At 39.1% G+C, this 27,041-nt stretch overlaps 1 protein-coding gene across 2 annotated transcripts in view; it reads right to left on the reverse strand.

Annotated features, from left to right (window-relative positions):
- DCBLD2 (discoidin, CUB and LCCL domain containing 2) overlaps window positions 1–26,099 on the reverse strand; it is a 90,718-nt gene extending 64,619 nt beyond the window's left edge. The window contains exons 1-2 of one of the 2 annotated variants that reach the window (XM_029939177.1): window positions 25,539–26,099; window positions 7,401–7,628 (exon numbers count right to left, since the gene is read on the reverse strand). In XM_029939177.1, the coding sequence (XP_029795037.1) occupies window positions 7,401–7,628; window positions 25,539–25,746 (436 nt within the window). In that variant the 5' untranslated portion in view covers window positions 25,747–26,099. The remainder of the gene's footprint in view (window positions 1–7,400; window positions 7,629–25,538) is intronic. The other variant, XM_029939179.1, reaches the window with a different exon arrangement.
- Between the last annotated feature and the right edge of the window lie 942 nt (window positions 26,100–27,041).

Raw genomic sequence — 27,041 nt, forward strand, 5'->3', positions numbered from 1 at the left:
GGGGGGAAAAGAGGTGGTGGTGATGGTGGAGGGCACTTAAGGGGAAGAGCACTGGGTGTTGTATGGAAAACAATTTGACAATAAAATATTATGGAGGAAAAAAAAGAAAAGAAAAATAAAAAAGAAAATGATCACCCAACAAAAAAACTGCGTAAAATAATTCAACACTTTTCAAAAAAGATATTCAAATGACTAATAAACATATGAAAAGAGAATAATATGATTAGCCATCAGGGAGCTTCAAAGCAAAGCTACAACATGGGATCAGTACACACACAATGGCTAAAATGCCAATAGTAGAGAAGAATAACTATAACTTTCATATACTACTAGGGTGTCTAAAGCACTACAACCACAAATGTTTTGACAATATTTTCTAAAGCTGAACACATGCATATCCAGTGACCCAGCAATTCCTCTTCTAGATGTAGAATTGTGCACTCACATTCACCAAAAGATGGGTAAGAAAATGCCCATAGCAAACAACCTGTGATGACCAAAAACTGGTTATATGGTCAATATAACTTAATTTCCTTATTGTTAGCAATTTAGATTGATTCCAATTCCTATATAATGAAAATTGTTGAAACAGACATCTTCAGTTTTTGAAATATTTCCTTAAGAAGGACTCCTTACCTATACTTCCAGACTGCTAACCGAGTAAGCTCTAACACTAAGAGATTCGCAAAAAAGTAGCATTCACTACACCCATGTCAACACAAAATTTTTATATATTTTTTTACTAATTAAAAATTCAGGGAATATATTCAGTTTTTAAAATTTGCATTTCTTTGATTATAAGCACAGGAGCCTCCAACAATAACCTCTCAAAGAATGGCAGGTTGGACAAAAGAGCACATAACTTTAACTATCTATGATGGTGATCAAAGGGCCTTGATGAAAAATTTTATAACATTCATGTCAACCAAAATATCCACAAAGTACCAATCTTCCCCATAAAATTTTTCTTAGTAGGCTTTCCTTCTCTCTTAGGAAACTTTTAATGTAAGACTTAACTTCTGGAAAGCAAGCAAATATTTGGATAAGAGAAAATCATTAATCTGTTTCTATTTTATTAATAAAAGCTCTTATAAATGTGGTGACTCAAGGCTCTGGCTTTTATTAAGCTGACAGCTTCTTTCTTGATAGCTGGAAGAATTTCTCATACTAAGCATAATTAATATAAAAACGATGAGTCAAAACAATGTGCAGACTTCAGTAAAACCAGATGTGTCATCAAAGCATCACAGGTGAGACACACACAGCATACTATGACATTTCTTTCAAAGCTTTTTTAGAAAAATAAATTTGTCACCACTAAGAGATGTCAAAGTCTTTTTGTATTTCCTGTAAAGGCCCACAAATAGGAATTTTGGGGTAGGACTGCACAGTAGCTTAAGTTTTATCCAGTTGAATCCTACCAAAAATGAGACAGTTGTAAATTCTTCATTGACCTGCCTCACACATTAGAGTGAACATTTTGAGGTGATAATACCATTTATACAAAGTTTTGGGGGTTTTTTGTTGTTATTCTATTCTAGGTCACAAACCAGCTTGACTATTTCAGGGCAAAAAGATTCACTAAGGTATTTTGAATTGTGTATGGTTTCTGTACTTTGCAATGCTACAAACAACTTCATATGGTACCTTTGCATTAAGAACAAATCCAGGTTAAATTTAAGTTCCCACTAAGCCTTCTCATGAAAACTATCCACAGGAATCAATGTATTTTCATGATGATTGACATGAGATGCGTTTAGCCTTACTGACTGCATGTTTTCATAGGCTAGAACTTTACCTCACATAAAACTCTGTGGCTCTTACATCTACCATTCAAGATATATACACTCATTAAGATTATCCATCATTTCTTTAATTCCTACTTATGGAAAACTGCTCTAAATACAAAATATTAGCAATGATGATTGTATTGTAATACCTTTACTGTTTTCAAATGAAACAGTACTTATCACTTTAATTTGACATTAAAATAATTATTTTTTAAAAGACAACTTTAAAAGAAGAGGAAGAAACCAAAAAAACAAAAAAGTATTTTGTTTTTGCTAGGGTCACAGACCCCTAAGGCCTAGCAACAGATTTCAGGGAGACTCAGAACAACATAAGTGTTAAAAGTTAAGAAAAGACCCACTGGGGAAGACAAAGAAAGAGACAAGAAAGGGAAGAAAGGGAAGAAAGGGTAGGAAGAGAAGGAAGGGAAGGAAGGGAAGGAAGGGAAGGAAGGGAAGGAAGGGAAGGAAGGAAGGAAGGAAGGAAGGAAGGAAAGAAAGGAGGGAGGGAGGGAGGGAAAAAAAGAAAGGAAGAAAGGGAGAGAGAGGGAGGGAGAGGTACCCAACTCCTCCACCTCAACCTCCTCTCTAAAAAGATAAAGTACCTGCTACACTGGCAGAAGAGGACTATCATGACTCTATCACAAACTATAAAGTAAACAAATCACCCATGACACAAATACCTAGACATCGCCTTTATCTACTTTAAAAAATATATATATACAAACAAAAGAGGAGAATCCCAACACTTCAGTTTATGGAAGCCCCCTCCCCCTAAAAGACAATGGTAAAACAGAAGGAAACTGGCACACTCCAAACTTAATGATATGTCCTCAAGCAATCGAAGAAACGATAAAACCACGTGAAATAGAAACTCGAAAACTAAAAACAGAAATGGACAAAATCCAGAAAGAACTAAGAGCTGGTCTCACAAAAAATAAAGAAATGACAAAATTATACAAAAAATGAAGACTGTATTTATGTACAAGGTGCACAAGAAATAATGGATTCTAATGAAAACATGATAATGTATATTGAAAAAAAGAATAAAAATAAAATGAAAAGGAAATAAAAAACTAAAAGGATTGGTGAGAATGTGGTTGAAAGGGCAAGGAGGATCCAATTTTCTTATACTTAAAATCAAAAAAAGAAACACAAGACAATGGAACAGAAATATTTAAAGTATCATCCCACAACACTTCCCAGAAGTGAAAGATCTGAATCTATATATTGAAAGAGTTCATTGGATATCTGTGAAAACCAGCAATGATCACCTCCAACACATACTCTTGTAATACTATTAAGCCTTTAAAGGTAAAGAAACTTCTCAAAACGACAATACAAAAAGCTACGCAATAATGGAAAATCATTTACTTTTTATGTTTTTTTAAATGTTTACTTATTTATTTTTGAGAAGGGGGGGGTGTCCCAAGCAGGCTCTGTGCTGTCACAGGGAGCCTGACACAGGACTCAATCCCAGATCATGACTTGAGCTAAAATCAAGAGTTGGACACTTGACTGAGCTACCCAGGCACCCCAGAGGAGTACTAAAACAAACAAACAAAACAAACAAAAAAACCTTAAAAAAGAACATGTGAATCAAGTACATATCTGCATAAAATCACGCTGACCCTCAAGTCTCCTTGTAATACAAATATAAAAAAATAAAGTTTTTTTTTAATTTTTTTTTTTTTGAGAGAGAGCGAGCAAGCATGAGCAGAGGAGGGGCAGAGAGAGACAGAGACACAGCATCTGAAGCAGGCTCCAGGCTCTGAGCTGTCAGCACAGAGCCTCAAGTGGGGCACGAATCATGAGACCATGATCTAAGTCGAAGTTGGAAGCTTAATCAACTGAGCCACCCAAGTGCCCCTAGAAATCAGTTTTAAACATGTAAGAATTCTGCACGAATAAGTCTTGCTTAAAGAATCAACCTAATCTAAGATGAATTTACCCACTCACAGTATGACTGGAAGAACCTGGACAAAAAGACTGACAGTGAATATTTGTTATTTTTAAATACAGATCTAGAGAGGCACCTGAGTCACCAAGGTTCTGACTTTTAGCTCAGGTCATGATCTTGAAGTTCGTGAGTTTGAGCACTGCACTGTCAGTGTGAAGTTTACTTGTGATTCTCTCTCTCTCTCCCTCCATCCTCTCAATCTCTCCCTACACCTCCCCAACTTGCACTCTCTCTCTCAAAATAAATAAATAAACTTTAAAAATTAAAAAAAAACACATCTAGGGAAGTCAGAGAGGGGTTGAAGAATATGATGTTATGTGATATAGGCTGCATATTATGAATTTATGTTTTAACAGTAAAAATAGGGAAAGAAGAGAGGAAAAGAGAAGGTAGACTAGTTCATTAAATGCTATATAATAGGACAGACAATTGGTAGGAGGTAAAGAACACTGCTAAAGAGAGACAAATCAGATAGCAAAAGATTAGACAACAGGGGATCACAGGCATTTAAAAAAGTATAAATTGGAAGGTAAAACTTAGAGCAAAATTATAAAACTTACTAAACTCTAAAAGCAGTTTAAAATTAGGAGGAAAGAAAACAATGTAAAGCAATAAGCACAAAAGGCGCCTGGGCAGCTCAGTCAGTTGAAGTGTCTGACCCTTAATTTTGGCTCAGGTCATGATCCCAGGGTCACAGGATTAAGCCCCACATCAGGCTCTGAGCTAAGCATGGAGCCTGCTTGTGTGTGTGTGTGTGTGTGTGTGTCTCTCTCTCTCTCTCCCTCCCCTCCCAGCTTGCTCTCCAACTTGAACTCTCACTCTCTCAAACAAAAAAAAGCACAACAAATACATATTATAGCTTAAAATATCATACACTTGAGATAAAACATTTCAGTTTTATAAATAAGTACAAATGGGCTTAATTCAGCTATTAAAAAAAGAATTTTCAATTTACTTCACAAAATAAGATGCAAAAATATGTGCTACATTCAAGAAACTCATCCAAAACAAAATGATTTAGAAAGGCTAAAAATAGCAAAGCAGGTATACCAGGCAAATGAAAACATAAAGAGACAAGGGGGAGGATATGCAGAAGATACTGTCAAACAAAGAAGAATTCAAACTAAAAGTATTACTAGACATGACAAAGGAAATGTCTAATGCTGGAGGTCACAAATTAAAATAAAGATATTTTAATTAAGAATATTTATGCAACATTGCAACCACCCCTGTAAAAGCAAAATCACAAAGAAAAACAGATATAAAAAAACAGACATACCAATAGGAGATCAAGTAGGTAAAAATAAGATATGTATAGGAAATCTAAACATAGTTAAGACAACTCTTCTGAATGTATATCAAACTTTGCATCTTGGTATTGGCGAATAAACCTTCCCAGGCATACATGGGGCATTCATAATAAAGGCTGTATATTAGGTTATGCAGAAAATATTAGCAAGCTCCATGAAACAGAGATACTCCAACCACACTCAGATATATTTATGACCATGATGCAGTAAAATTAACAGCAGCAAAGAGAGGTACTTCCAACTGGAAATAAATTTACTTATGTATTATTTGCCCAATAACAAACAGTTAGTGGGTAAAAAGGAAACACTAAACAAAATTATAGAATTCCAAAAAAAATTGATAATACTATAAATCAATCTGTGCATATCAATCTTAATGATGTCATCAAATTAAACCTCACAGCTTTAGACACGTTTATCAGTAAAAATGGAAGAAAATAAATGAATTAAAATTCTTTTCAAAAGCTAAAAAACAAATGACAAAATAAGCTCAAAACAAGCATGATGAAGAAAACGAAATAAGGGAACTAGAAACAAAGACTAATAAGGGAGAGAAAAAAAGAACAGATCTAAATATAGTTAACATTTTTTAAAGAAATTAACAAAAAGGCAAACTGCTAATTGACAAGGAAAATAAAGAAAGCACAAATAAAAAAAACAACAAAAAAAATTGGTATGAAGAAAATAACCACTGACAAAACCACTGAAATAACCATTAGTAGGAAGCCATAGGTGAACTGGGTAATTTGCCAGGCAAACAACTTACCAAAACTGAATTACTTAAAGATAAAATCTGAAACAGACCAATTTCCTTAGAAAAAATAAAGAAGGGCACCTACATGGCTCAGTCACTTAAGTGTTCGAGTCTTGGTTTTGGCCCAGGTCATAATCTCACGGTTTGTGGGGTCGAGCCCTACATTAGACTCTGCACCGTCAGCGTGGAGATTACCTGGGATTCTGTCTCTCTACTCCTCCCCTGCTCACATGCTCGCTCGCTCTGTCTCTCAAAATAAGTAAATAAATTTAAAAAAAAAAAAAAAGGAAAAAATAAAGAAAATAATCAAGACCTACTACCCTACCAAAAAAAAGCACCAGGCTGTGCTCTCATAGGTTAAGGCCAAAAGTAGAGAAGAGATGAAGGATTAGACTAAAGATGGAGAGGAGGCAAGAGGATGAACATCACACTTCAAGTTCCTATTCCTATTATGGGTTCCTACTACAGTTCTAAAAGACATTTAATGCATTTGTACCAATCAATGTTTCCAAATTAACTCACAAAGAATTCAAGATTTATTTTATGATGTTAGTTCACCCAAATAGTCTTAGACATTTTTCCACCTTTTGTTAAGACAAAAGGACTGATCTCTAAGCCAAAGGTTCTCACCTTGACTACAGAGCAGATTCTCCTGGGAAGCTTTTAAAATACTGGGGTGTGGGTCCCACCCAATCAATTCTGATCCAAGTGGTCAGGATGGGACGGGGTATATGGTATTATTTAAAGTCTTTCCAGGTGACTCTAATATGCAATTCTCTAATAATTGAGAACCACTGATCTCAGCTAAGAATAACAGCTATAGTAGCTAATATTTACTAAGCATATATTATGTGTTATGTACTCTTCTAAGCACTTTACATGTTACTAGTTCAGTCTCTATTTTACAAGTGAAAAAACAGGTCAAGTAACTCACCCAAAGTCACATATATGCTAACAGCAGAGTGAGGATTTAATACCAGGCAGTTTGGATCCAAATCCATGCTTTAAACATTGTGATATACTGCCTCCTAAGCATGAATTTTACTTGTATTCTTTAATTGCAAATGAAATGATCAAGAAAAAAATGAGATTAACATCCTCCTTGGAAGCAGTACAGTAGCATCTTGTTGCAAAAGTACCAACAAGCTTATTAGAAGAGTAAATAAACAGACAAGAATTTTCTTTTCCCGGGGTATCTGGGTGGCTCAATCAGTTAAGCATCTGACTTCCTCTCAGGTCATGATCTCATGGTTTGTGGGTTTGAGCCCTGCCATCGGGCTCGGTGCTGACAGCCAAGAGCCTGAAACCTGCTTCAGATTCTGTGTCTCCATCTTTCTTTGCCCCTCCCCTACTTATGCTCTGTCTCTGTCTCTCAAAAATCAACAAACATTAAAAAAAAAAAAAAAAAAAGAAAAGAAAAAGAATCTTCTCTTCTCAAAAGGTTCAAATTTGAAATTTCCACACATGGTCCACAAAAATAATTTCTTATATGTCATCCAATACAGCCTAGTTATTCAATGAAAAGTATCAAAAATTGCTTAGCTTTAAAACTCAGGGCAGTAACGTACATTTACAAGAAAATTTCCTACCTATTTCGGTTCTGCTAACTCCAATGCCATTATAAATTCTCAAGTAATTAAAGTGACAAGAATCAGAATCTTCAATGTCAAAGTCACCAAATTTGATGCGCACTCTCTCTCCCATCTTTACACGGATCTCCCATTCACAAACGGTGCTGTTGGGATAGGTCTGTGGGTAGTTAATGGACGTGAGGGTCCCACTTTCAGGGCCTAGTACAGTATGTCCACATCCATCACCTTGAAAAAAAAAAGTTAAAAGAACAATAAATTACTATTACATCTTTAGCTTATACTATAAATAATCAGGATTCTTTTGTGAAATTTAAAAATATGTATGACAGATATTTTATATCACCAATACCTTCTTTACGTAAGATATAAGGGATGATAGAGTTCTTAATATACCTACTCAAAGGAGTCAAGAGAAGCCAGGTAATATCAAAATGATCAATGATTACCCTTATTCAAAAAACCTTCCAATCTGAATAAACAGATTTATTAGCTTAACAATAGATTTATACACATTTCACAAATCCAATCTTTAAAAGAGTATTAATTCATAGTAATTCTTCAAAGTAAACATAAACTATAAAAATAAAAGTATGTGATCAGCCTCATCCATTTATTTACAAATATCATAAACCCTTTTTCAATCTGTGAGAAGTAGAATGATATCTAAAAATGCTTTATACTAAAGGTTATGCAGAATTACTGACCATATTACAGTATTACAAAGCATTCATTCTTGAAGGCATTAAGGCAATATTCAATAAAATTTAATTTTACATTCTACTGAAACTGGACTTTGGAGTACTCCTGTTCCTAAAACCTCCCTTTTCCCTACAGAATGATGAAGAAAAAATAAGTTTAATAAAGTATTAAAATTTAGGAAAAATAACCTTCATGTTTTGGTAGCAGCATGATTTGCTCCAGAAATCCATTCAGCAACTGGACACAGGGACTGAGGTAACTTAACGTAGTACTATTATTTGCATGCTTCCCTTTATTTTAAGAAGTGGTATTTGGGCGCCCAGAAACGGCACGTAGTCAGTGGTAAGTTTTGGCTGCTGCTCCCACTGTACCACTCAGCATTCCTTATTGATGGGATTCAATGATGAATCTCTTTTGAATCTCTAAAAGGAAGATGGGTACACTGTACTAAAATGAGAGTGTTTTTTCCTTCAAAATAGCCATTAATAATCACCTTTGGAATAGTTCAGAACTTATACAAAAGAACTATACTAAAAGTGACAGTGCTGAGTTTTACAGTCAGTATAGATATAGATGGCTGTAACAAGAATATTCTATTCTGATTTATTATTTTTAAAAACACAATGCAGTGCTGATACTATTCACAGCTTTAAAAGCCTGTGAATAAGAAGTTAATACAGTACCTAACAAGAAGTTGCTTAATTGGATGTAAAACAAAACTGTACATGAATCAATGAAAAAGTAATTTCACACCAATCTCAAAACTAAATTTTTTTGAAAAGATTTTTTTAAATATATTTTTTTAAGTTTATTTATTCTGAGAAAGACAGAGAGTGTGAGTAGGGGCAGGGCAGAGGGAGAGAGAATCCCAAGCAGGTTCTGAAGGGTCAGAGCAGGGCCAGAGTGGGGCTCGAATTCACAAAACTGAGATCATGACATGAGCAGAAATCAAGAGTTGGAACGCTTAACCGACTGAACCATCCAGGTGCTCCTCAAAACTAACTTTAATAAATGAACACCCTGTATTAAGTTATGATGACAATATTTTTTATATCCTTTTCTGATCAAGCAATTTTAATATCCATACTAGTATTATTAGCCTATTTTTAAATATTTAATTTTGAGAGAGAGAGAGAGAGAGAGAGAAATAGAGTGCATATGCAGAGGAGGGGGACAAAAGATCTGAAGTGAGCTCTGTGCTAACAGCAGAAAGCCTGACTCAGGACTCGAACTCGTGAACCTTGAGATCATGACCTGAGCCAAAGTCCGGATGCCTAATTGACTGAGCCACCCAGGCACCTCTAGCCTACTTTTAAAGGCTAATACTAGCAATCTGGCTTCCTAAACAAATATCTCACATAAAGCTCAGCTTTTGAGCAACATTAAACTTCAGCTATCTCTATACCTGCTTTCAATCTACACACAAAAACTAGGCATAGCCACTGGATATATAAAGGCACCATGAAATAAACATGTGAGTTTTGTGATACACCACTGATCTTTTGCAAATATAAATTTTAAATGTTAAATAACTCAGAAGAAAAAGCATACACAAATTTTCCCTGAAACTATCAAGAAAATACTTTGAATATCTGAGTGTCATCCAAATTAGAAACACAGGGATATAAAAACTGTCACTGTAAAAAAAAAAAAATAAATGAATTGTAATATAAATAACTTTTGAATAATCATTAACATTTTTCCTCAGAGGAAAAAAAAAACTATCCCCTAAGACAAAGTTTCTAACATGAAACTAGTCTGAAATGTTCTCTTAATACTGAAAAGATGTAAATGTGCTTCCCGGAATGTTTAAATCTTTGAAAAGTAGCCACTGAACAAATGAAGTAACTCAAAATATAAATGTATTTTCTTCAGTGAATAGAAACTAAAGCAGCTTTTTCAGTGTCTGGAAGTGTTGATGGGTTCCAGGGAGCCAAGAATTTCCTATTAACAGCTGAATTCAGGACTTAGTAATGGCAGATTGTCCCAACTAACGTATTCCCCACAGGCTATTATTTGACTCAAGGTTGCCATTTTAAAATGAATTTTACGAAAAGTACAAGCAGTGTAATTTTTATGTCTTTATGCTCATATTTGTGTTTGATTCTCAATAAATACACAAAATGTTTCTTGCTCTTTTCTCTAAAGAGCACAATTTCTACAAGTTAACAAAATACTGATACAAAACAGGACTTTTGCATGCATGCTGATGAAGAAAACAATTAAAATGGAGCTGTCTTTTTCAGTATCTTGTGTAGGGGGAGGGAATGAAGAGTCCAATAGTAACATGCCAAGAATGTTCTAAAATATGTGATGAAGTTCAGAGCTTCCTCTGCTAGCAAAAAAGATATGCACCAGAAACCAAAGTTAAAAGAGGATCAAATCTACTACTGAAATGAACAAGTTTGAATGTTTCATACGTCCAGGGCTTTGATAAGCTTCACCTGACAAGATAAACAGCTTGGCTGGCTGGGACAAACACTTATTGCCACGACATAGATGTTTACAATATCCCAGTTTGAAATGGGAGGCTGCGCATCTACATTAGAACTAGGCCAGCAGCTCTCAAATGTTTTTCTCAGTAATTCCCAAATAAGAAATACATTTTACATTGTATTCCTACACTCATGCGTGTATAATCCTGATCCACTCTGGCCTCCACCAGCACTGAGAAAGCCACTGTACTATCCTAGGCATCCAAAGGTCATACTGTTGAATTCTCAAAGACAGACCTTGTCCTCACTTTTATCCCCAAATTAGAAAATGTGCTTGTGGTTTATTTTCACAGTCCTTAAAAGTAAATCCTATTCTGTGCAATACTTAAAATGACAAAGTATTTAAAAGTAGTACTAGACATCCAAAGGTCATAATGTTGAATTCTCAAAGAAAGACCTTGTCCTCACTTTTACCCCCAAATTAGAAAATGTGCTTGCGGTTTCACAGTTCTTAAAAGCAAATCCTTTTGTATATAATACTTAAAATGACAATGTATTTAAAAGTAAAACTAAAATCTGGAAAATATTCTTTATCAACTAATCACCTAATACACTCAGAGCAGTGGTGCTCACAAATGGGGGGCGAGGGGGAGGCTCCCATGGGAGCCAAGTTACCTCCCATTTGGCAATGTCTAGAGATATTTTTGGCTGCCACAACTGAGGGGGTGAGGTGCTACTGGTATCTGGTGGGTAGAAGCCAGGAATGCTGCTAAACCTCCTACAATGTACACAGGACAGCCCCCCAGGATAAAGAAGGATTGATCTTACATGTCAGTAGTACTGGGGTTCAGAAGACTGGCCTGGAGCTAAGGCCAGGACAACTCAGAAGATCTGAGTGAGTTGTTGGCTAGGTTTCCTTTGGCCTAAAAGATAACTGTGCTCTGTCCACTATGGTTAAAACCTAGGGCATACTCTCCCCACTGTGCTCAGTAGTTACACGAAAGAGTTTTACAGTCCCACTTCCCAATTTTGATAAGTAAATGGAAGTTAATGATGAAAGAAAATGTCCTTTTTATTAGTCTACATCCCTGGAATAATTTTTTTTCTGAGTTAGGAGCTCTTAAAATTAGGGTTTAATAAAGGGTGCTAATAAGGTCAGGAATAAGTCTCCAAATTTTCTGCTTAGCTTTGTGCGCTGGAAATAATGATCTGTGACCAAGCTACACCGCCTCTTCTTATTCATTTTCACAAGGCGGAATTGACAAAGACAGCATATCTACTACGGGGAAAAATAACTTTCACTTGGTTGTCCTAGAACCAATCCATACACTCTCCCCAGGAACTCCAACATCACCAGATCTTTCTCCTTCTCCAACTCCATCACCACCAGCATCACTGCCAGCTCTTCCTCCGCCTCTAGACGGTCTCCGCCAAAGTATAGCCGGCCATCCAGGAGAGAAGCCTGTTAATGTTGGGGCACCGGGGTGCTCAGCTGAGCGTCCGTCTTCGGCTCAGGTCACGGACTTGCAGTCTGGGGTTCTAGCCCCACATCGGGCTCTGGGCTGACAGCTCAGAGACTGGAACCTACTTCGGATTCTGTGTCTCCCTCTCTTTCTGCCCCTCCCCTGCTCATTTCCTGTCTCTCTCTGTCTCTCAAAAATAAACATTTTTTTTTTTTTAAAGAAGCCTGTTAATGTAATTTTTGAATTTCAGTTTTATTTCAGCAGACCAGAAACACTGGAACTTGATCTTACTGCTCCTTTGTTTGGCTGCAGATTTATCTAGGGAATTACTCATAGAACATGTGTTCACTTCCTCTGAAGAGTCTAAGGTCAGATGTGTTAAGCCAGATACAAGTTTTGGTATTGTTCCCAAGAAAATAACTGAGTATTTTTTTAAACTACTTATCCCTAGAGAAAACAGAATGAACATTAAACATATTTAAATAATAATGAATTAATACAATAAAGAACATAGGCTTATTTTAGGCTTCTCTAAACTTCAAATCAAGTGTGTTTTTTAATATATGCTCACAATACTGATTACATGTGACCCTGCAGCCACCTCCATATTTTAGTCACGCCACTACTAATACATAATACAAATCATATTAATGATTGAATTGTATTAACACTCCAGGACTTCTAAAAATACTTTCCTCAACACCAAACACAAATGCAGGATGCTTGCACAAATATGCTTATAACTCTCATGACAATCATTATGAACCATGAAAGGCTTAGACTTTTCCAGTGAGCTTTCAAGGATTTTTCTTTTAAGTCACTATGAACAGGTGAATCTGACTATACCTCCTCTAAATAAGTATGTCATTTCTGTCACATCTTATAATGCGTCTGTGAGATCTTTAATAAACAGAAAAAAAGGCAGTTAAAGTAGAAAAGCATTCAAAAGAATAACGCGCAGGAGTTAATGAAAACATCCTATTTCATTTGGATAAAATGAAGACTTTTAATGTAATATTTAGCACTGTGAATTTTTGGACTGAAGTTCTTGATCAGTCCTATTCCTATAAGATTTTTAAGACTGCAACATTACATATCTCAAATAAATAATTCAAGGTACTACTTTAATTTCACTCATTTTTTAAAAATACTACACAAAATGGATATGCTCAGAGAGCCTAAAGAAGGTCACTGTGGCAATTTTTAGAAAAAGAAATAGCTCCCAGCTTCATTCTTTTTTAAGCCCAAACTATTCTCTGCATGTGTGATAATTTACAAAATTGAATTGCATGAAGGAATGTGAGAAGTATAAATCCTCTTTAACCCCCCACCAGCACACACTCTACTTAGAACATCATGGTTAGGCAAACACGCTCTGGAGTCCTGGAATGAATTTAAATGCCCTATCCACCACTCACTGTGACTTTCAGAAGTTTATTTACTGCTCCTAATCTGTTTCCTAAAATGGGGATACAAACAATTCAAACACAAATACAAAGGGCACAGATTAAATGAGATATTGTATGAAAACACTCAGTACTGAGGGCCCAACCTATAATAATGTACTCAACAAATACTCTTTGTTTGAGGGTACCATTGCAGTCATACAAGACCAGAAAGGCTTTTGCCCATCATATGTAGACACAGCGGATTTGGCCAAAACCTAGCTAACATAACAGAACAACCATCCATTACTTTGGGAAATTTACAGCAGCTTTAAAGTTTCAAGTGTAGTGTTCTTGTGAAAAGTATACACCTAAGAGAAAGTAACTCTGAATCATCTTCTCACTGATGACTTCTACTTCACTTCAGTAACTCTCTCAGAATCACAAGCTGGGCTTTGTTTTTGCCATTATTAGAGCCACTCCACCCACCTGTGAAAACTCAAACACCTGAAAGTCTCACTCAGCTGGTCCATATTCTTATACCCACATACGTTCCATGAACTTGACCTCTCTCATTTCTCCCCATTAATCCTGTCCTGTCCTCTTGTCTTTCCCTGCCCAGCCTAGACTGCATGTTCAGTACATTAACTACCTCTTCCTGGTACCTCAATTCCTACCCATTGTGTCCTTCTTGAGGACCTACCTGCCAAACCCTCAACCCTGGTTCAAAAATCTCTCTCTGCCAAAGAGCTGAGCACTACTGTGAGAACACAAACACACACACACACACAATCCAGGGGGATAGGTATAAGAGTAATGGGTTCCAATCTCAGAAGGGCACTCAAATCCATTCAGTATTCTCTTATTCAGTGGTTCTCAAAATGTAGTCAACATTAAAATCACCTAAAGGCTAATTAAACATTCTCAAGTCCCCCCTCTACCTACATAGATTCTAATAAATAAATCAGAAAATTATCTTAAACTTAGCAATTAGTTTAAAAAAGAAAGAAAGAAATGGTGAACAGTGTATCTTTTAAATGCCGCAGAAGCAAAAAGCTGCCCAAGGGTTATAGGGCAAAAGAGTTGGACTTGCTACTTATCGCTGCTTAAAGGTCCAAGCTTTCAGTACATGTTAACGTACACAGATTGTTATCTGGTAAAGATGGAGATCATGTCTGTGCAGCTGACAAGATAATCCCAAAGGTTACGGTTTATGAGCCTACTGGCCCATTACTCAGATTTGGCCATCTAATCTAGTCATCACATCCTGTAACAACTGGTTTCTCAAACACTCTTCGGACAGGTTTTAACATCTTACTGGTTCCCTCATTAATGAAGGAATGAATAAAATCTTTGACACATATTCATTATATATTTGCAAGGCAGCTTTAATTTTTGCCTCTTTTGCAATTTCTAACCTGTAAAAACAGTTCATCAAGTGGGGCCTAGGTTTTGCACTTTAACAAATCATAAAACCCTAACAATAACAGCAACAAAAACAAAACCCACAAAAACTCATTCCACCCAGTGTCCCCCCCTCCATTTCTACCAACTTCTTGCTCACTTTTCCTTTCTTTTACAGAGAAGTTTCTTCTAGTCTCCATAGTTGGTGCCTTACTTTGCCTCCTGTTCTGAGTTCCGTTCCAATGCACTGCAGTTCACCTTCCAAAAATATATATTTAAGTCGTAATTTCTGGTACCAATGAATATAAAACCTTATTTGGAAACAAGGTCTTAGCACATGTTACCAAGTTAAAGTGAGGTCATACTAGATTAAGGTGGACCCTAATTCAATGATGGGTGTCCTCAGAAAAAGGAAAATCTGGACATGGTTACAGACACAGGAAGAATACTACCTTACAGAGGCGGAGATTGGAATGACGGATAGGAACTCTGAAGATGACAACTGCCAGAAGCTAGGAAGAGGCAAGGAAAGATCCTCCCCTGAATGTTCGACAGACAGTAAAGTTCTATTTCTCTGTGGTAATTTGTTACGGCAACCCTAGGAAACGCAGGCCTACCTCACCAATGACATTATTCACTAAAGCATCCACTTTCCAAGCTTCCAAAAGTCAATGTGATGAGAGAGCAAAAGGCAGGCTGAGGGCAAAGCACAAGCACACAACACACCCCCCACAACCCCTCCTGCCTCCCCGGTGGGATGCATGTGGCCTTCCTGCAGCACTCCAGGCTGCCCAAGAACAAAGAAAGCAGAAAAACAAATGGTTATCTGATAGCACAGTGATGTAGGAGGAGTCTCCATCAGTTTGCAACTGTCTTACTGATTTCCAAGAAGAAAGCAGCCTCCAGAAACCTACAGACTCAATTTCCTGGGACCTACTGTCAACCCTCCCCTCCAAAGCACAGAAAAGCTTATACATAGGTCACTCTTCACAACCCCAGTACAGCTCTTTCTGCCCATGCGTCTGGTTCCCACGCTATAATAAAGACATCTTTTTGCACTGAAAATGTCCCAAGAATTCCTTCTTCGCCGTTGGCTCCAAACCCCACTCCAAACCACAACAAATGGATACTTTTCCATCCTTATTATTTGTGACCTTTCCATATTATCTGGCATCACTGGCCATCCTTCCCTTCTATCTTCCTTCCTTTCTTTTTATCTCCTCTCCCTCCTTAAAATTCTCCTTCCCTGGCTCAGTTGTGTTTTTTTTTTTTTTAAACTAATTGCAACTTTTCCAGCATCTTCCTGGACTTCTACTACCAACCCCTGATACTGCTGTTCAGTGCTTCCCCCTTCTGTGTATTCTACCAGGGCTATCTCCTGACTCCCTGTAGTTGCCACGAAGTCTCTGACCCTTTTCATAATCCTCAAACCTGTCATCTTAGATGATATTAAGCACCTATGTTCATATTCTTCACTCACTGAATAAAAATTTACCGACTCCTTGGAAACCAATTTGACAATAAACTATTAAAAAAAAATTTACTGACTCCCTAAACAGATCTGATCCCAGCCCTCAAACATTCTAGAAAAAGAGGTGAGTTATGTATCTTCAACACTTAAGAGTGTTAAATAGATCCCAGGATCAATATGCCTAATATTTAAAACCAGGTGTGTCTGAGTCCGAAGTCTTCTCTACACGTTCAAAGTCCACCAAAGCATACAACAGTGAAGACAGACCAAGAAAGCGCTCAGGTTACTCACAGTAAACGCAAGCCAAAACCAAAAAGAAAAAAAATCTGACGTTTTAAATGATACTTTCAGTAGAGCGGTGACTAGACTGCAAGGAAGTCAGCATTTAACAAATATTTGCTATGCACAACTACTCAAGAAAATGTACAAGCACGATGGAGTCGACCAGTTAGGAAGTTTGTCACGGAAAGAAGCAGATTCAAGGTACCTGGAAAGCAAACAGCTGAGAGGAAAGATGTATTCAAGCCAGTGGGGTTTTGAGTGTTTCCAGGCACAGAATAAGAAGCACCTCTCAAGTTTAAATTATACTAAAACACAACTTCCATTCACTGATCAAGCAGTGCTTGGGGTAAGGGGAGGAGATGGTTTCAGGAAGGAAAGGTGAGGCAGGAGGCAGTTAAGCTGTGCAGGAGTTGAGCTCTACAGAGTGTGGGGGGAGGCGGGCACAGTGCTCCGGCTGAGCAGTAAGCTCCACTGGAGATTTGATCAGTAGTCCTCACTGGCAGAGTGAGGACTCTAGTAGAACTAGTCACAATAGGCCACATGACTTTCTCCGGTGACCCTGGGCTATCCAGAATCAGAGGCAGCGGGGACTGGCATGTGAGCCAGGTCAGGGATCCGTCAAGGACAAGAAGGGCATGACAGAGATGAGGGACCTGGGAGGCTGTCATGAGGAAGTGAACCCAGAGAAGGGCAAACGAACTGGATAAAGGCAAAGGAACCTAAGTTTGATGTTCTGCTAATACCTCAGGTACAAACTCCTCAGACTGCCCCTCAGCATAAGTCCTCCACAATCTTGTTCCCAGTGACCTTTCCAGCCTTCATTTCTTACTACCTTCCTGACACCAGATTACCGAAAAGTACCATTCTCCAGGAACTGCAGCTGCCAAAGAAAAAGGAGGCAGGCAACTATGAGAAACAAAATTAGTGAGACTTCGGTAATACTGGAGATGGCCAGCATGCAGCACTCAAATCAGAGTTTGAAAGACCGCGCAAAGGAGAGCGCCTACCTTGCTGACACTGAGTTAGGCTGTAACTGACAAGATGGACACAACTGTTTTCTAAGTAATCATGGCTCTGTGTGGAGTTCTAGTTGAAGAACTTCTCACCAAGGGAGCAAAGAGGTCTAGCTCCCAGACAGAGGGTGTCTGGGACATGTTAGGCCATGAGCAAGTAGGTAATAATGTCCAAGAGAGGGCTCTACTACCATGAGACTGAGAAGCCCTGACTCTGACCGCTAACTGTGGGGATCAGATAAAGGACAGGAACTCGAAAGCCATGCAGATGCCCAGAGACTAACATCAAATAACGTATGTGGGGCAGGCAGCAGATTCACTCCAGAAATGGGTTCCTAATTCATATTTTCTGAATGACAAGTAAGTATCAGATATAAGAAGACAATGAGTAAAAGTCTCTACCAGGAGAGACTGTATTTAATATACAGCGTTGAATAATGGGGCGCCAGGGTGGCGCAGTCAGTTAAGTGTCTGACTTCAGCGCAGGTCATGATCTCACAGTCTTTAAGTTAGAGCCCCACATCGGGCCCTGTGCTGGTAACTCAGAGCCTGGAGCCTACTTTGGATCCTGTGTCTCCCTTTCTCTCTGTGCCCCACCTTCTCTCTCTCTCAAAAATAAATAAAAATATTAAGTTTTTTTAAAAATACACATGTGAATAATGAATGCAAAGAAATAAGTGAAAAGTACTATCAGGAGAGAAACATGTGGGCAATTGTTAAAGAATTCTTCTTAAGGATAATATCCGAGAAGGGCTATGAAGGAAGATCAGTTTACCAAGGAGACAAGGAAAGAAAAAAGCTCTTTCTTTTTAAATAGAGAAAATAGCATATGTAAAGAGATCAGTATGGGGAACGGGGCAAAAACACATGAAATTATACCTCAGAGCAATAAGTACTTCATGAATTACATATAAAAAGGTATAAAATTATACCTGGTATAAGATTAAGTCAGAGAAGAAGAGAGACAGCAGACTGTAAAAAAAAAAAAAAAATCACATATGTAATATGCAAAGGCGTTTGGATTGTTTCTTGCAGGTGATCAAGAGGCTGCCTGCCACACTAGGGAAGAAGTAACACAGTTCCAGGAAGGCAGTACCAGGGCCCAGAACCATGGCCAGCAGTAACCAACCAGCAAGTTATCTGTCCAATTACAAGGCAGGAGTGAAAGGCAGGGGGCTCACAGAGGAAGCAGTAAGCCAGGACCAGATGCTTGGAGTCTGGTTACTCACTGCAACAGGACAGGCTTTTACACCCTCATGCTTTCCCGACTCCTTGGTGTTCTGATGCTGTGATCTTTACTTCTCAAATGTCTGTCATCCCCGTGGACTACAAACGCACCAGTCCTTTAAAGCTCACTTGGTTAAAACTCCTTTATCAGCAAGGCTTCTCCTATGGTTCCCTAGGCATTCCTCCCTTCAAACCACAGCACTATGCAGCCTCCCCCTGTTATTTTTAGATACAATCCAATGGAATTATTTTCCCAATTAGACTGTAGGTTCTTTGAAGACAATTATAATATTTTACTCTTTTCTAAATGTCTCAAGTCAGTACTGACACACGTGCACACATCTCTGGGAGCTCACAGCTGGTACTACGTCCTGCTACAAGTTTTTAAGGAGAGGAGTACCAGCATCTTTTCTCTGACCAACCAAGCAATTCAGTTTTGACTGCAAACTTACATGCACCCTACTCAACAAAAACCCTGCAAGAAGCTTGGCCTACTCTCAGAAAGCTTAGTTGGGGGAGCCTGCACCTGGGATGGGGCGGGGGAGGGGGTGTCTTCCCCATAATTTCAAGCAGCAAATCAACATTTTTCTTCCAACTACATATCCTTCAGAGTGCAGGCTGATCTAACAGGCGATGTTTTAGCAGACTTCTAAGATCACCCTCATTATCACATCTCCTTCAGTGGACTCTGGCATTCATTATATACTAGTTTATTTGAGTATCTATTTTCTGTCCTAGCGGATTATTTTTGATTTCCATGTAGAATGTGGAAATTAGCATTATGTTTCCTTTTTAATTTTTTTAAATGTTTATTTACTTTTGCGAAAAAGACAGGGTGCCAGCAGGGGAGGGGCAGAGGGAGACACAGAATCCGAAGCAGGCTCCAGGCTCTGAGCTGTCAGCACAGGGCCCATCACCGGGCTCGAGCCCACAAACCATGAGATTAATGACCGGACCAGAAGTCAGCACTTAACCAACTGAGGCACCCTGCATTATATATGTATATAAGCTAATATTTTGAACTGAAATACTTTCTTAAAGATCCCACCCTGAATGAAGAATTTAATCAAATGCACTAAAGAAAATGCTGCAATAGCAATTCTGAGTAGAGTAATTAAATGTCTTGTAATGAATTTTTACATGTTGAGGTTTTTGCTTTATTTTTAAGTATGCTTGCACATTTTTTTTTATTTTTTTAATGTTTTATTTATTTTTGATAGAGAAGAGACAGAGCATGAGAGGGGGAGGGGCAGAGAGAGAAGGAGACACAGAACTGAAAGCAGGCTCCAGGCTCTGAGCTAGCTGTCAGCTCAGAGCCTGACGCGGGGCTCGAACCCACAAACGCGAGATCCGACCTGAGCAGAAGTCAGAGGCTTAACCTACTGAGACACCCAGGCGCCCTTGCTTGCACATGTTAAATGAGCATACACGACACATAATTTCAACAAAATATGTCTAGAGAACATAACAAGATTAAAATTAGAACCATGTAAGATTATTAGGTAGGTGTGTGAATATGGAATAGAAAGAAATATAAAAATCACAAGTTGATAGATTAGGGGGTAAAACTATGGATAATTATCAATTAAGTTTTTGGTTTAAAATCACCATAATTATCTATACAATATTTAAAAAATAATGTGGCAAGGCCATAAGGTTTTTATAAAGTACACGGAATCCATGAGCCATCCAAGAGAAACTGCCTATCTCACTTCACATTTCCAGAACCGCATTTCACTATCTTTATGAAGCTTTTCCTAATCCTAATAATTTTAGGTCACCATTCTACATCCTTCCAGCTAATCAAGAAGTTGAAATATAAACTATTTATTTGCATGCATTCAATTAATGCCCAATATTACCACCTGAGCTTTCACATCCCACATCATTTTGTGAAGTATAATCCTAAACTTAAAACCTACCTCTACATAAATGGAGCCTTTCCACCTCATACTATAATCTTATGATTTCTTTATGGAAATTAATTCATTTATCATGTTAATTCTAGCACTGGTACTTTCACTCACACCGATTTCACAGATGTTAAGGTGCTCTTCTTAAGTTGGTCTTCTAGAATGAAGCTTAGATGTTTAGACAGAATTATTACCCATCTTTAGAGGCAATAATGTTTCCTCTTTGCTTATAACATTGGGAAATCTACCTAAAAATCATTGACCTGTAATTTTACTATGAAATTTTCATTCACAAGTTTTAAAAATATGCATTTTAAACTGGATCACTAGCACATCTGGAATTTGTGCTGTATTTCCAATTTTCACTGAGAAATTAATCAGAAATAGAGCAGAAAAGGGATGCTTTGAGTTTGCCTCTCAAAAAGCCTACATATAAAAGCTCAAATGTTTTATCAGACCAAGAAAAGACAATGGAAAATTCTTAATTAACCCTAATGTCAATATTACAAATAATTACAAACGTTCATTGCTCAGGCAGAAGTATTCATTTCCAACAATTCATAAATATTGTTCAAAAACTATTTATCTGCATCACAGCCAAATAAAGACATCACTTGACAGAAGACAATTTTTCCCCCACACATTAGTTCTGACATCATTATGGAGTTGAAGGATTAAGAACAACAAACCTGACTTGTTTCATAGATTTATTAGCAAACAAAAATCAATGTCTTCAAAAATATTTCACAGTAATAGGTATAAAAAAGCCAGTCTTAGTAAATTTTAAAAATTAATTTCTGAGGAGCGCCTGGGTGGCTCAGGTCATGATCTCGCAGTTTCCGAGCTTGAACCCGGAGTCTGGCTCTGTGCTGACAGCTCAGAGCCCGGAGCCTGCTTCAGATTCTGTGCTTCCCTTTCTCTCTCTCAAAAAATAAATAAATACTAAAAAAAATTTTTAAATTAATTTCCTGGTATTTTACCACATTCAAATACTCATCTAACTCAGAAGGTAGGCAAGTCCTCTAGGACACAAATGAGGAAGAAGAGATCCTGAAATGAAGGGATGTAAATTTCTAGTCATAATGTAAATCAGGGACATAGAATTATTCATAGTAGACTCTCAACTTCCTATTAAATATACTTATTACAGCAGCAAATATGCAATCAAATATGCAAATAATAAATTTGGCCAATTTAAGTTTTTTTAAAAGATGTGTTACAGGAAAATAGGCTTTCAACAACAAAATAACCATCACAGTACAATTAGATGTGAATAAATACCATCTATGTATATTAATGAAATAAGAGTGGTTAAAAGACATCTCTGCTGTGAAGCATTGACAGATTTTTCAAACCAATGATAAATTTTATTCTGAGCCAAATGAAAAGAAAAATCACTCTCCCAGAATACCTGCTGAGGAACAGCCATGCGTTACGTGACATTAAAGCTCACCCCTGCAAAACGCACAGATTAAGCACACTGACCTCCCCATGCATAGTCGCAAGTCCACCTGTCACTTTTGACTCCTCCAAAACTGTACCAGTAGCCTACTGCTGACCGGAAGCCCCACCAGCCTTCCAGATAACATAAACAGACGATTAACACATATTTCGTATGTTACTGGTATATGCTGTATTCTTGTAATAATACCTAACTTTCTCCTAAATTTTAAAATATTTCTAGGCTATGCAGTTCCTGTTTTCTTCAAGTATTTGTGAATCTCCAAAAAATTTTCTAACATATTTATTGAAAAAAACCAAATCGGCGCAGTTTGATCTCTGTAGTTCAAGAGTCAACAGTAACTGGAATGAGAGTAATTCCTTGTGCTACTTCAAAATGATATCTGGAAGATTTTTAAAAATTCCTGAAGCACAGTTCTACCTCAACATATCCATTAAATGCATTTCTTGGCTCAGTGGGTTAAGCGTCCAGCTTCGGCTCAGGTCATGATCTCACGGTTTGTGGGATTGAGCCCAGCATCGGGCTCTGTGCTGACAGCTCAGAGCTTGGAACCTGCTTCGGATTCTGTGTCTCCCTCTCTCTAACCCTCCTCTGCTCATGCGCTCTCTCTCTCTCTCAAAATTAAATAAAAAACATTAAAAAAAATTTGTAATGCATTTCTACCTAGACTGGGCAAAGGAAAAAAACTGAAATATAAAACATTTTGTCACATAGAGCAAAAACTCCAGTTTGTCACTTAACATTACAATATGTAGACACATTATTAAAAATTCGAACAGAGTTTTAAAACACTGCTTTTCGGGGTGCCTGGGTGGCTGAGTCAGCTAGCCGTCTGACTTTGGCTCAGGTCACAATCTCAGTTTGTGAGTTCAGGCCCCACATCAGGCTCTGTGCGGACAGCTCAGAGCCTGCTTCAGATTCTCTGACTCGCTCTTGCTCTCGCTCTCTGCCCCTCCCCTGCTGCTGCTGTGTCTCTCTCTGCCTCTCAATAAATAAATGTTTAAAAAAAAAAAAGTTTTTCATTTCTTTTCAGGTTGTGTGATGGAATACCAGTGGATCCCAAAGCACATCTGTTGATTAGTTAAGACTGGTTTAAAAGCAATTCTACCACAGACTGCATCAGGTCCTCTGGATAAAAAATATAATTTTTAAAAATTAGGGAATTGAAATCTCACACAATTTGTTTCCAATGATGTATACCTAACTGGTTCTTATTTATCAGCTTAATAAACTCAAAATTAACAATGATAATCACTTATAGCTATACTATACTTTTCCCTTTGCAAAATTCCTCTGTACTATCATTTCATTTTGTTGCTATGAAATAGGTTATGTAACTTCTTATCACTGACGTAGAAAACTGTGGTACAAAGAACTTAAGTGACTTCACAAAATTTACCCAATCAACTTAGAGGAACTAGATATCAGGTCTTTTAAATTAATACCATCCTTTCTATTTGCGCTAATCTACATTGCTTATACAGGACATCACTGTGAAAGAGAACCATGTATTTGTTAAAACGCTGTGCGAAAAACCGAAGTCTAACGGGGGCACCTGGGTGGCTAAGTCAGTTAAGCATCAGATTTGTGACTTGAGCACAAGTCACGATCTCAGGATCCGATTTCAGGATTCCTGAGTTCCAGCCCCACATCGAGTCCTACACCTACCACAGAGCCTGCTTGGGATTCTCTTTCTCCTCCTCTCTCTGCCCCTCCCCTGCTTGCTCTCTCTAAAATAAACTTTAAAAACCCCTGACATTAAACCTTGAAAGAAAACAGGTTAATGTTGCATGTTAATTAGGCCAGGTTGGAGAAATTCTAAAAACTAAAGCAACTGTCTCATTTAGTGAAGAGACAGAACTGATTCTGTACTGCTCAAAAATATTTTTAAAAACATGATCAAGAAATAAGCAAAACTGAGTATTCTGCTTATATAGTTATATTCCTTTCTGTACCTTGTATTTTTTTGTGTCTTAGTTCCCTTATGCTTGAAATGGGATAACCATCCCTATCTCAGATGGTGGTGGTGAGGATTAAATGACTTAATACACACAGACCACTTAGTACTGTGCCTGCCACAGAGTCAGTCCCAACTAACTGTGGCACTATGCAAAAGCCTGCTGGTTTTTATTTCTCCTACTACAAGGAAAATACAAGCACAGGCTCTAAAACTTCAATGGGGGGGGGGGGGGAACGATATCACATTTTACTAAATGCTGATATTCAAGAATTTATTTAAGATGAACTAAAAACCTGAATGCTAAACATCTACATTTTAAGTAACATGGTGTAGAAATGTGCCTAGAACTAAAAGAAGTCAGTTTACAAAATATATTTTTCTTCATAGTTAGATTCTATTTCCACATGCCTGTCAAAGTTTCAGCATCTTCATAGTGACAGGCTTGTGGCCATGATTCCATATTTTACTGAAAACCATATGAGAGCAACATTTAAGCTGGACTTAAACATGGAGATCAACTTTAAAAAAAAATCTTCCCAGCAATAAGTAACAACCCAACCCATATTCTTCTCACTGCCATAAAAAAGGAAATGCATGGAAAAATGTGTTCAATAACTGATGCCAAACTGATTCAAAAATTGCGGTTCACTGCCTGAAAACAGTACTAAAGGGCGGAGGAGGAATCAGCCCTGCATTCTCTTTCCATTATGATGTTTATTCAATAAACATTTTTGCTCAATTCTGAAACAGGTATTCCAAGGTATTCCAAGATGTGGGGGGAAAAAAAAAGTCCTGTCACTTTCCGGAAGGGCTTACCCTTTTAACTCGGAATGCTCACAGCACGTTGCCTTGGGTCAGAAGGAGTGTCTGACCCAGGCAATGTAGACCACCAGTAGGAATAATAGGAAGGGATCGTAAAAGGACTTGTCCAGAATCCAAGACTCAACCAAGGCTAACCGGAATCAGTATCTTTCGCATTTGAACCTGAGCACTTCCACAAAAGATAATTAGCGCCACTTGCCTTTAATTGGTTTAAGATGCTATTTAATTATCTTGCCTTTCTACTCTGTCCATCATTTTAGCTTAACTTTAGGGGTCACATCTCCAAAACTTTTTTTTCCTTCCAAAGGTTTTCCCCAGAAGAATCCAATACCAAAAAGGAGGCCTTCATAGCAGGGTCTCTTACTTCTCTCTTCTCAGCAAAACCAAAGGCCTGGTCAAAAAGTAAAGACGCGCCAACTTGGGGAAAAGAGGCAGAGCCCACCTTTGCTACTCGTCCCGGAGAGGGTCAGGTCTGGCACGCGCCGAAGCGCACGGCATCTCCCCCGCGCGCCTGCAGAGACCCGCACCCCCGAGGCTGCCCCAGCGCCCCCGCCGCCCCAGGGGCTCCGCGCGCCGCGCACTCCCCGGGAACCACTCACCTTGCTGGGCTCCGGCGTCCTCCAGCAGCAAGAGCAGGATAAGTAAGAGCAGGAGGAACAGAGGCATGGGGAAGGAGGAGGAGGAGTTGGAGCGGGGAGGGAGAGGGCGGGAGAAGGGGAGCGCGGCCCGGGCGGGGGCGGCGGCCGCGGCCCGGACTCGGAGGCGCGGAGGGCTGCGCCCGGCTCTCACCACCGCCCAGCTCCCCATCTCGGCGGCCGGCACTCCGCCGGCATAGTGCGGGCGCCCGGGGCGTGGAGGCGGCGGCGGCGGCGGGAGAGCAAGAGGCAGCGCGCGCTACGTACGCCCGGCGCCGGGACCCTCTCTGCCCCTCGCTCCGCTTTCGCCTCCTCCTCTCTAGTTCCTCCCCTCCGCTCCCTACCCGGAGACCCCAGACCAGAGCGCTGGGTTAGAGAGGGAAGAAAGCGGCGTACTCTAGCCGCGGAGGGCCGCTGCGGCAGAGGTGGAGGACGCGCTCCTCAAGCCCAGTTTGTTCCTCAACCCGACCCCGACTCGCGGCACACGCCCGGGGCTCCGGCTGGCTAGCTAGCTGGCAGGCGGGCCGCCAGTTCCCTCGCGCTCCCTCTGGCGCGCACTGACCACGCCTCCTCGGCCCGCCACGGCCAATCCTCAGTTGGCTCCTGTCCGTCTCCCTCCGAGCCACCCAATCAAAACGCTCTCTCCTCGGTCGGCCCGTTAGGTGCTCCGGCCCACTCCTTGAACTCAACCGCCCCTCTTCTCTCTCCTCCAATCCCCTGCAGCCTTAGGAAAGCGTCCCACCCGCTTCCCCCAATCGGGGTTCCGCCCCCAAGCTCGGGCCCCTGGCCGCCTCGCACGGCTGCGGAGCCTGTTATTGTTGGGACCGGAGCCCAAGCTGATCTCGCTAGGGCGGACGCTCGCACCGGTCAATGACTTCCGGGACTTCCCCCATCCCGCTCTCCTTGCTCCTCAAGCCCAGTTTGTTCATTGCTCCTCCCCTGCAGCACATCAGGCCACTGGAAGGGGTGGGAAACCAGGATCCTGGATGGTTTTAGCTGAGAGCTGAATCTAAGAAAAAAGCATGCTTTTATTTTGTTGTTGTTTTTGTTTTTTTAAACTACAGCCAGTTGTTGCAGTAACTCAGAGTTAAAATAAAAGATGCAGTATTCAATATTTTAAAAAAACGTATTTCTTGTTTCCTATGCCTTTTACTGTATTTACTGTATTGTGCGCGGAACAAAAAAGCATATAAAAAGATCCATGCTGCCGCAGCAGTTTTAACATTCATTCAGCCATTCTACCAAGAGTTGTTCACCACCTGCTATCTATTTGCAAACCCTATGCAAGGACTAATGGGATTTGCAGCCATAAAACAAATCTAGGATCCAGGGCTAGTACAGAGATGGAAACACATCATGAAAGTCAGAAAGCAACAAATGCTAATTAAAGTCACAAGCAATTTGATGGAGACTGTAAGTTAAGTGCAGTGACAAAAAGAACTGGTTTTTGGGAAGGACAAATTCACG

This window comes from Suricata suricatta, chromosome 5 (assembly GCF_006229205.1).
Source record: "Suricata suricatta isolate VVHF042 chromosome 5, meerkat_22Aug2017_6uvM2_HiC, whole genome shotgun sequence".
NCBI lineage: Eukaryota > Metazoa > Chordata > Mammalia > Carnivora > Herpestidae > Suricata > Suricata suricatta.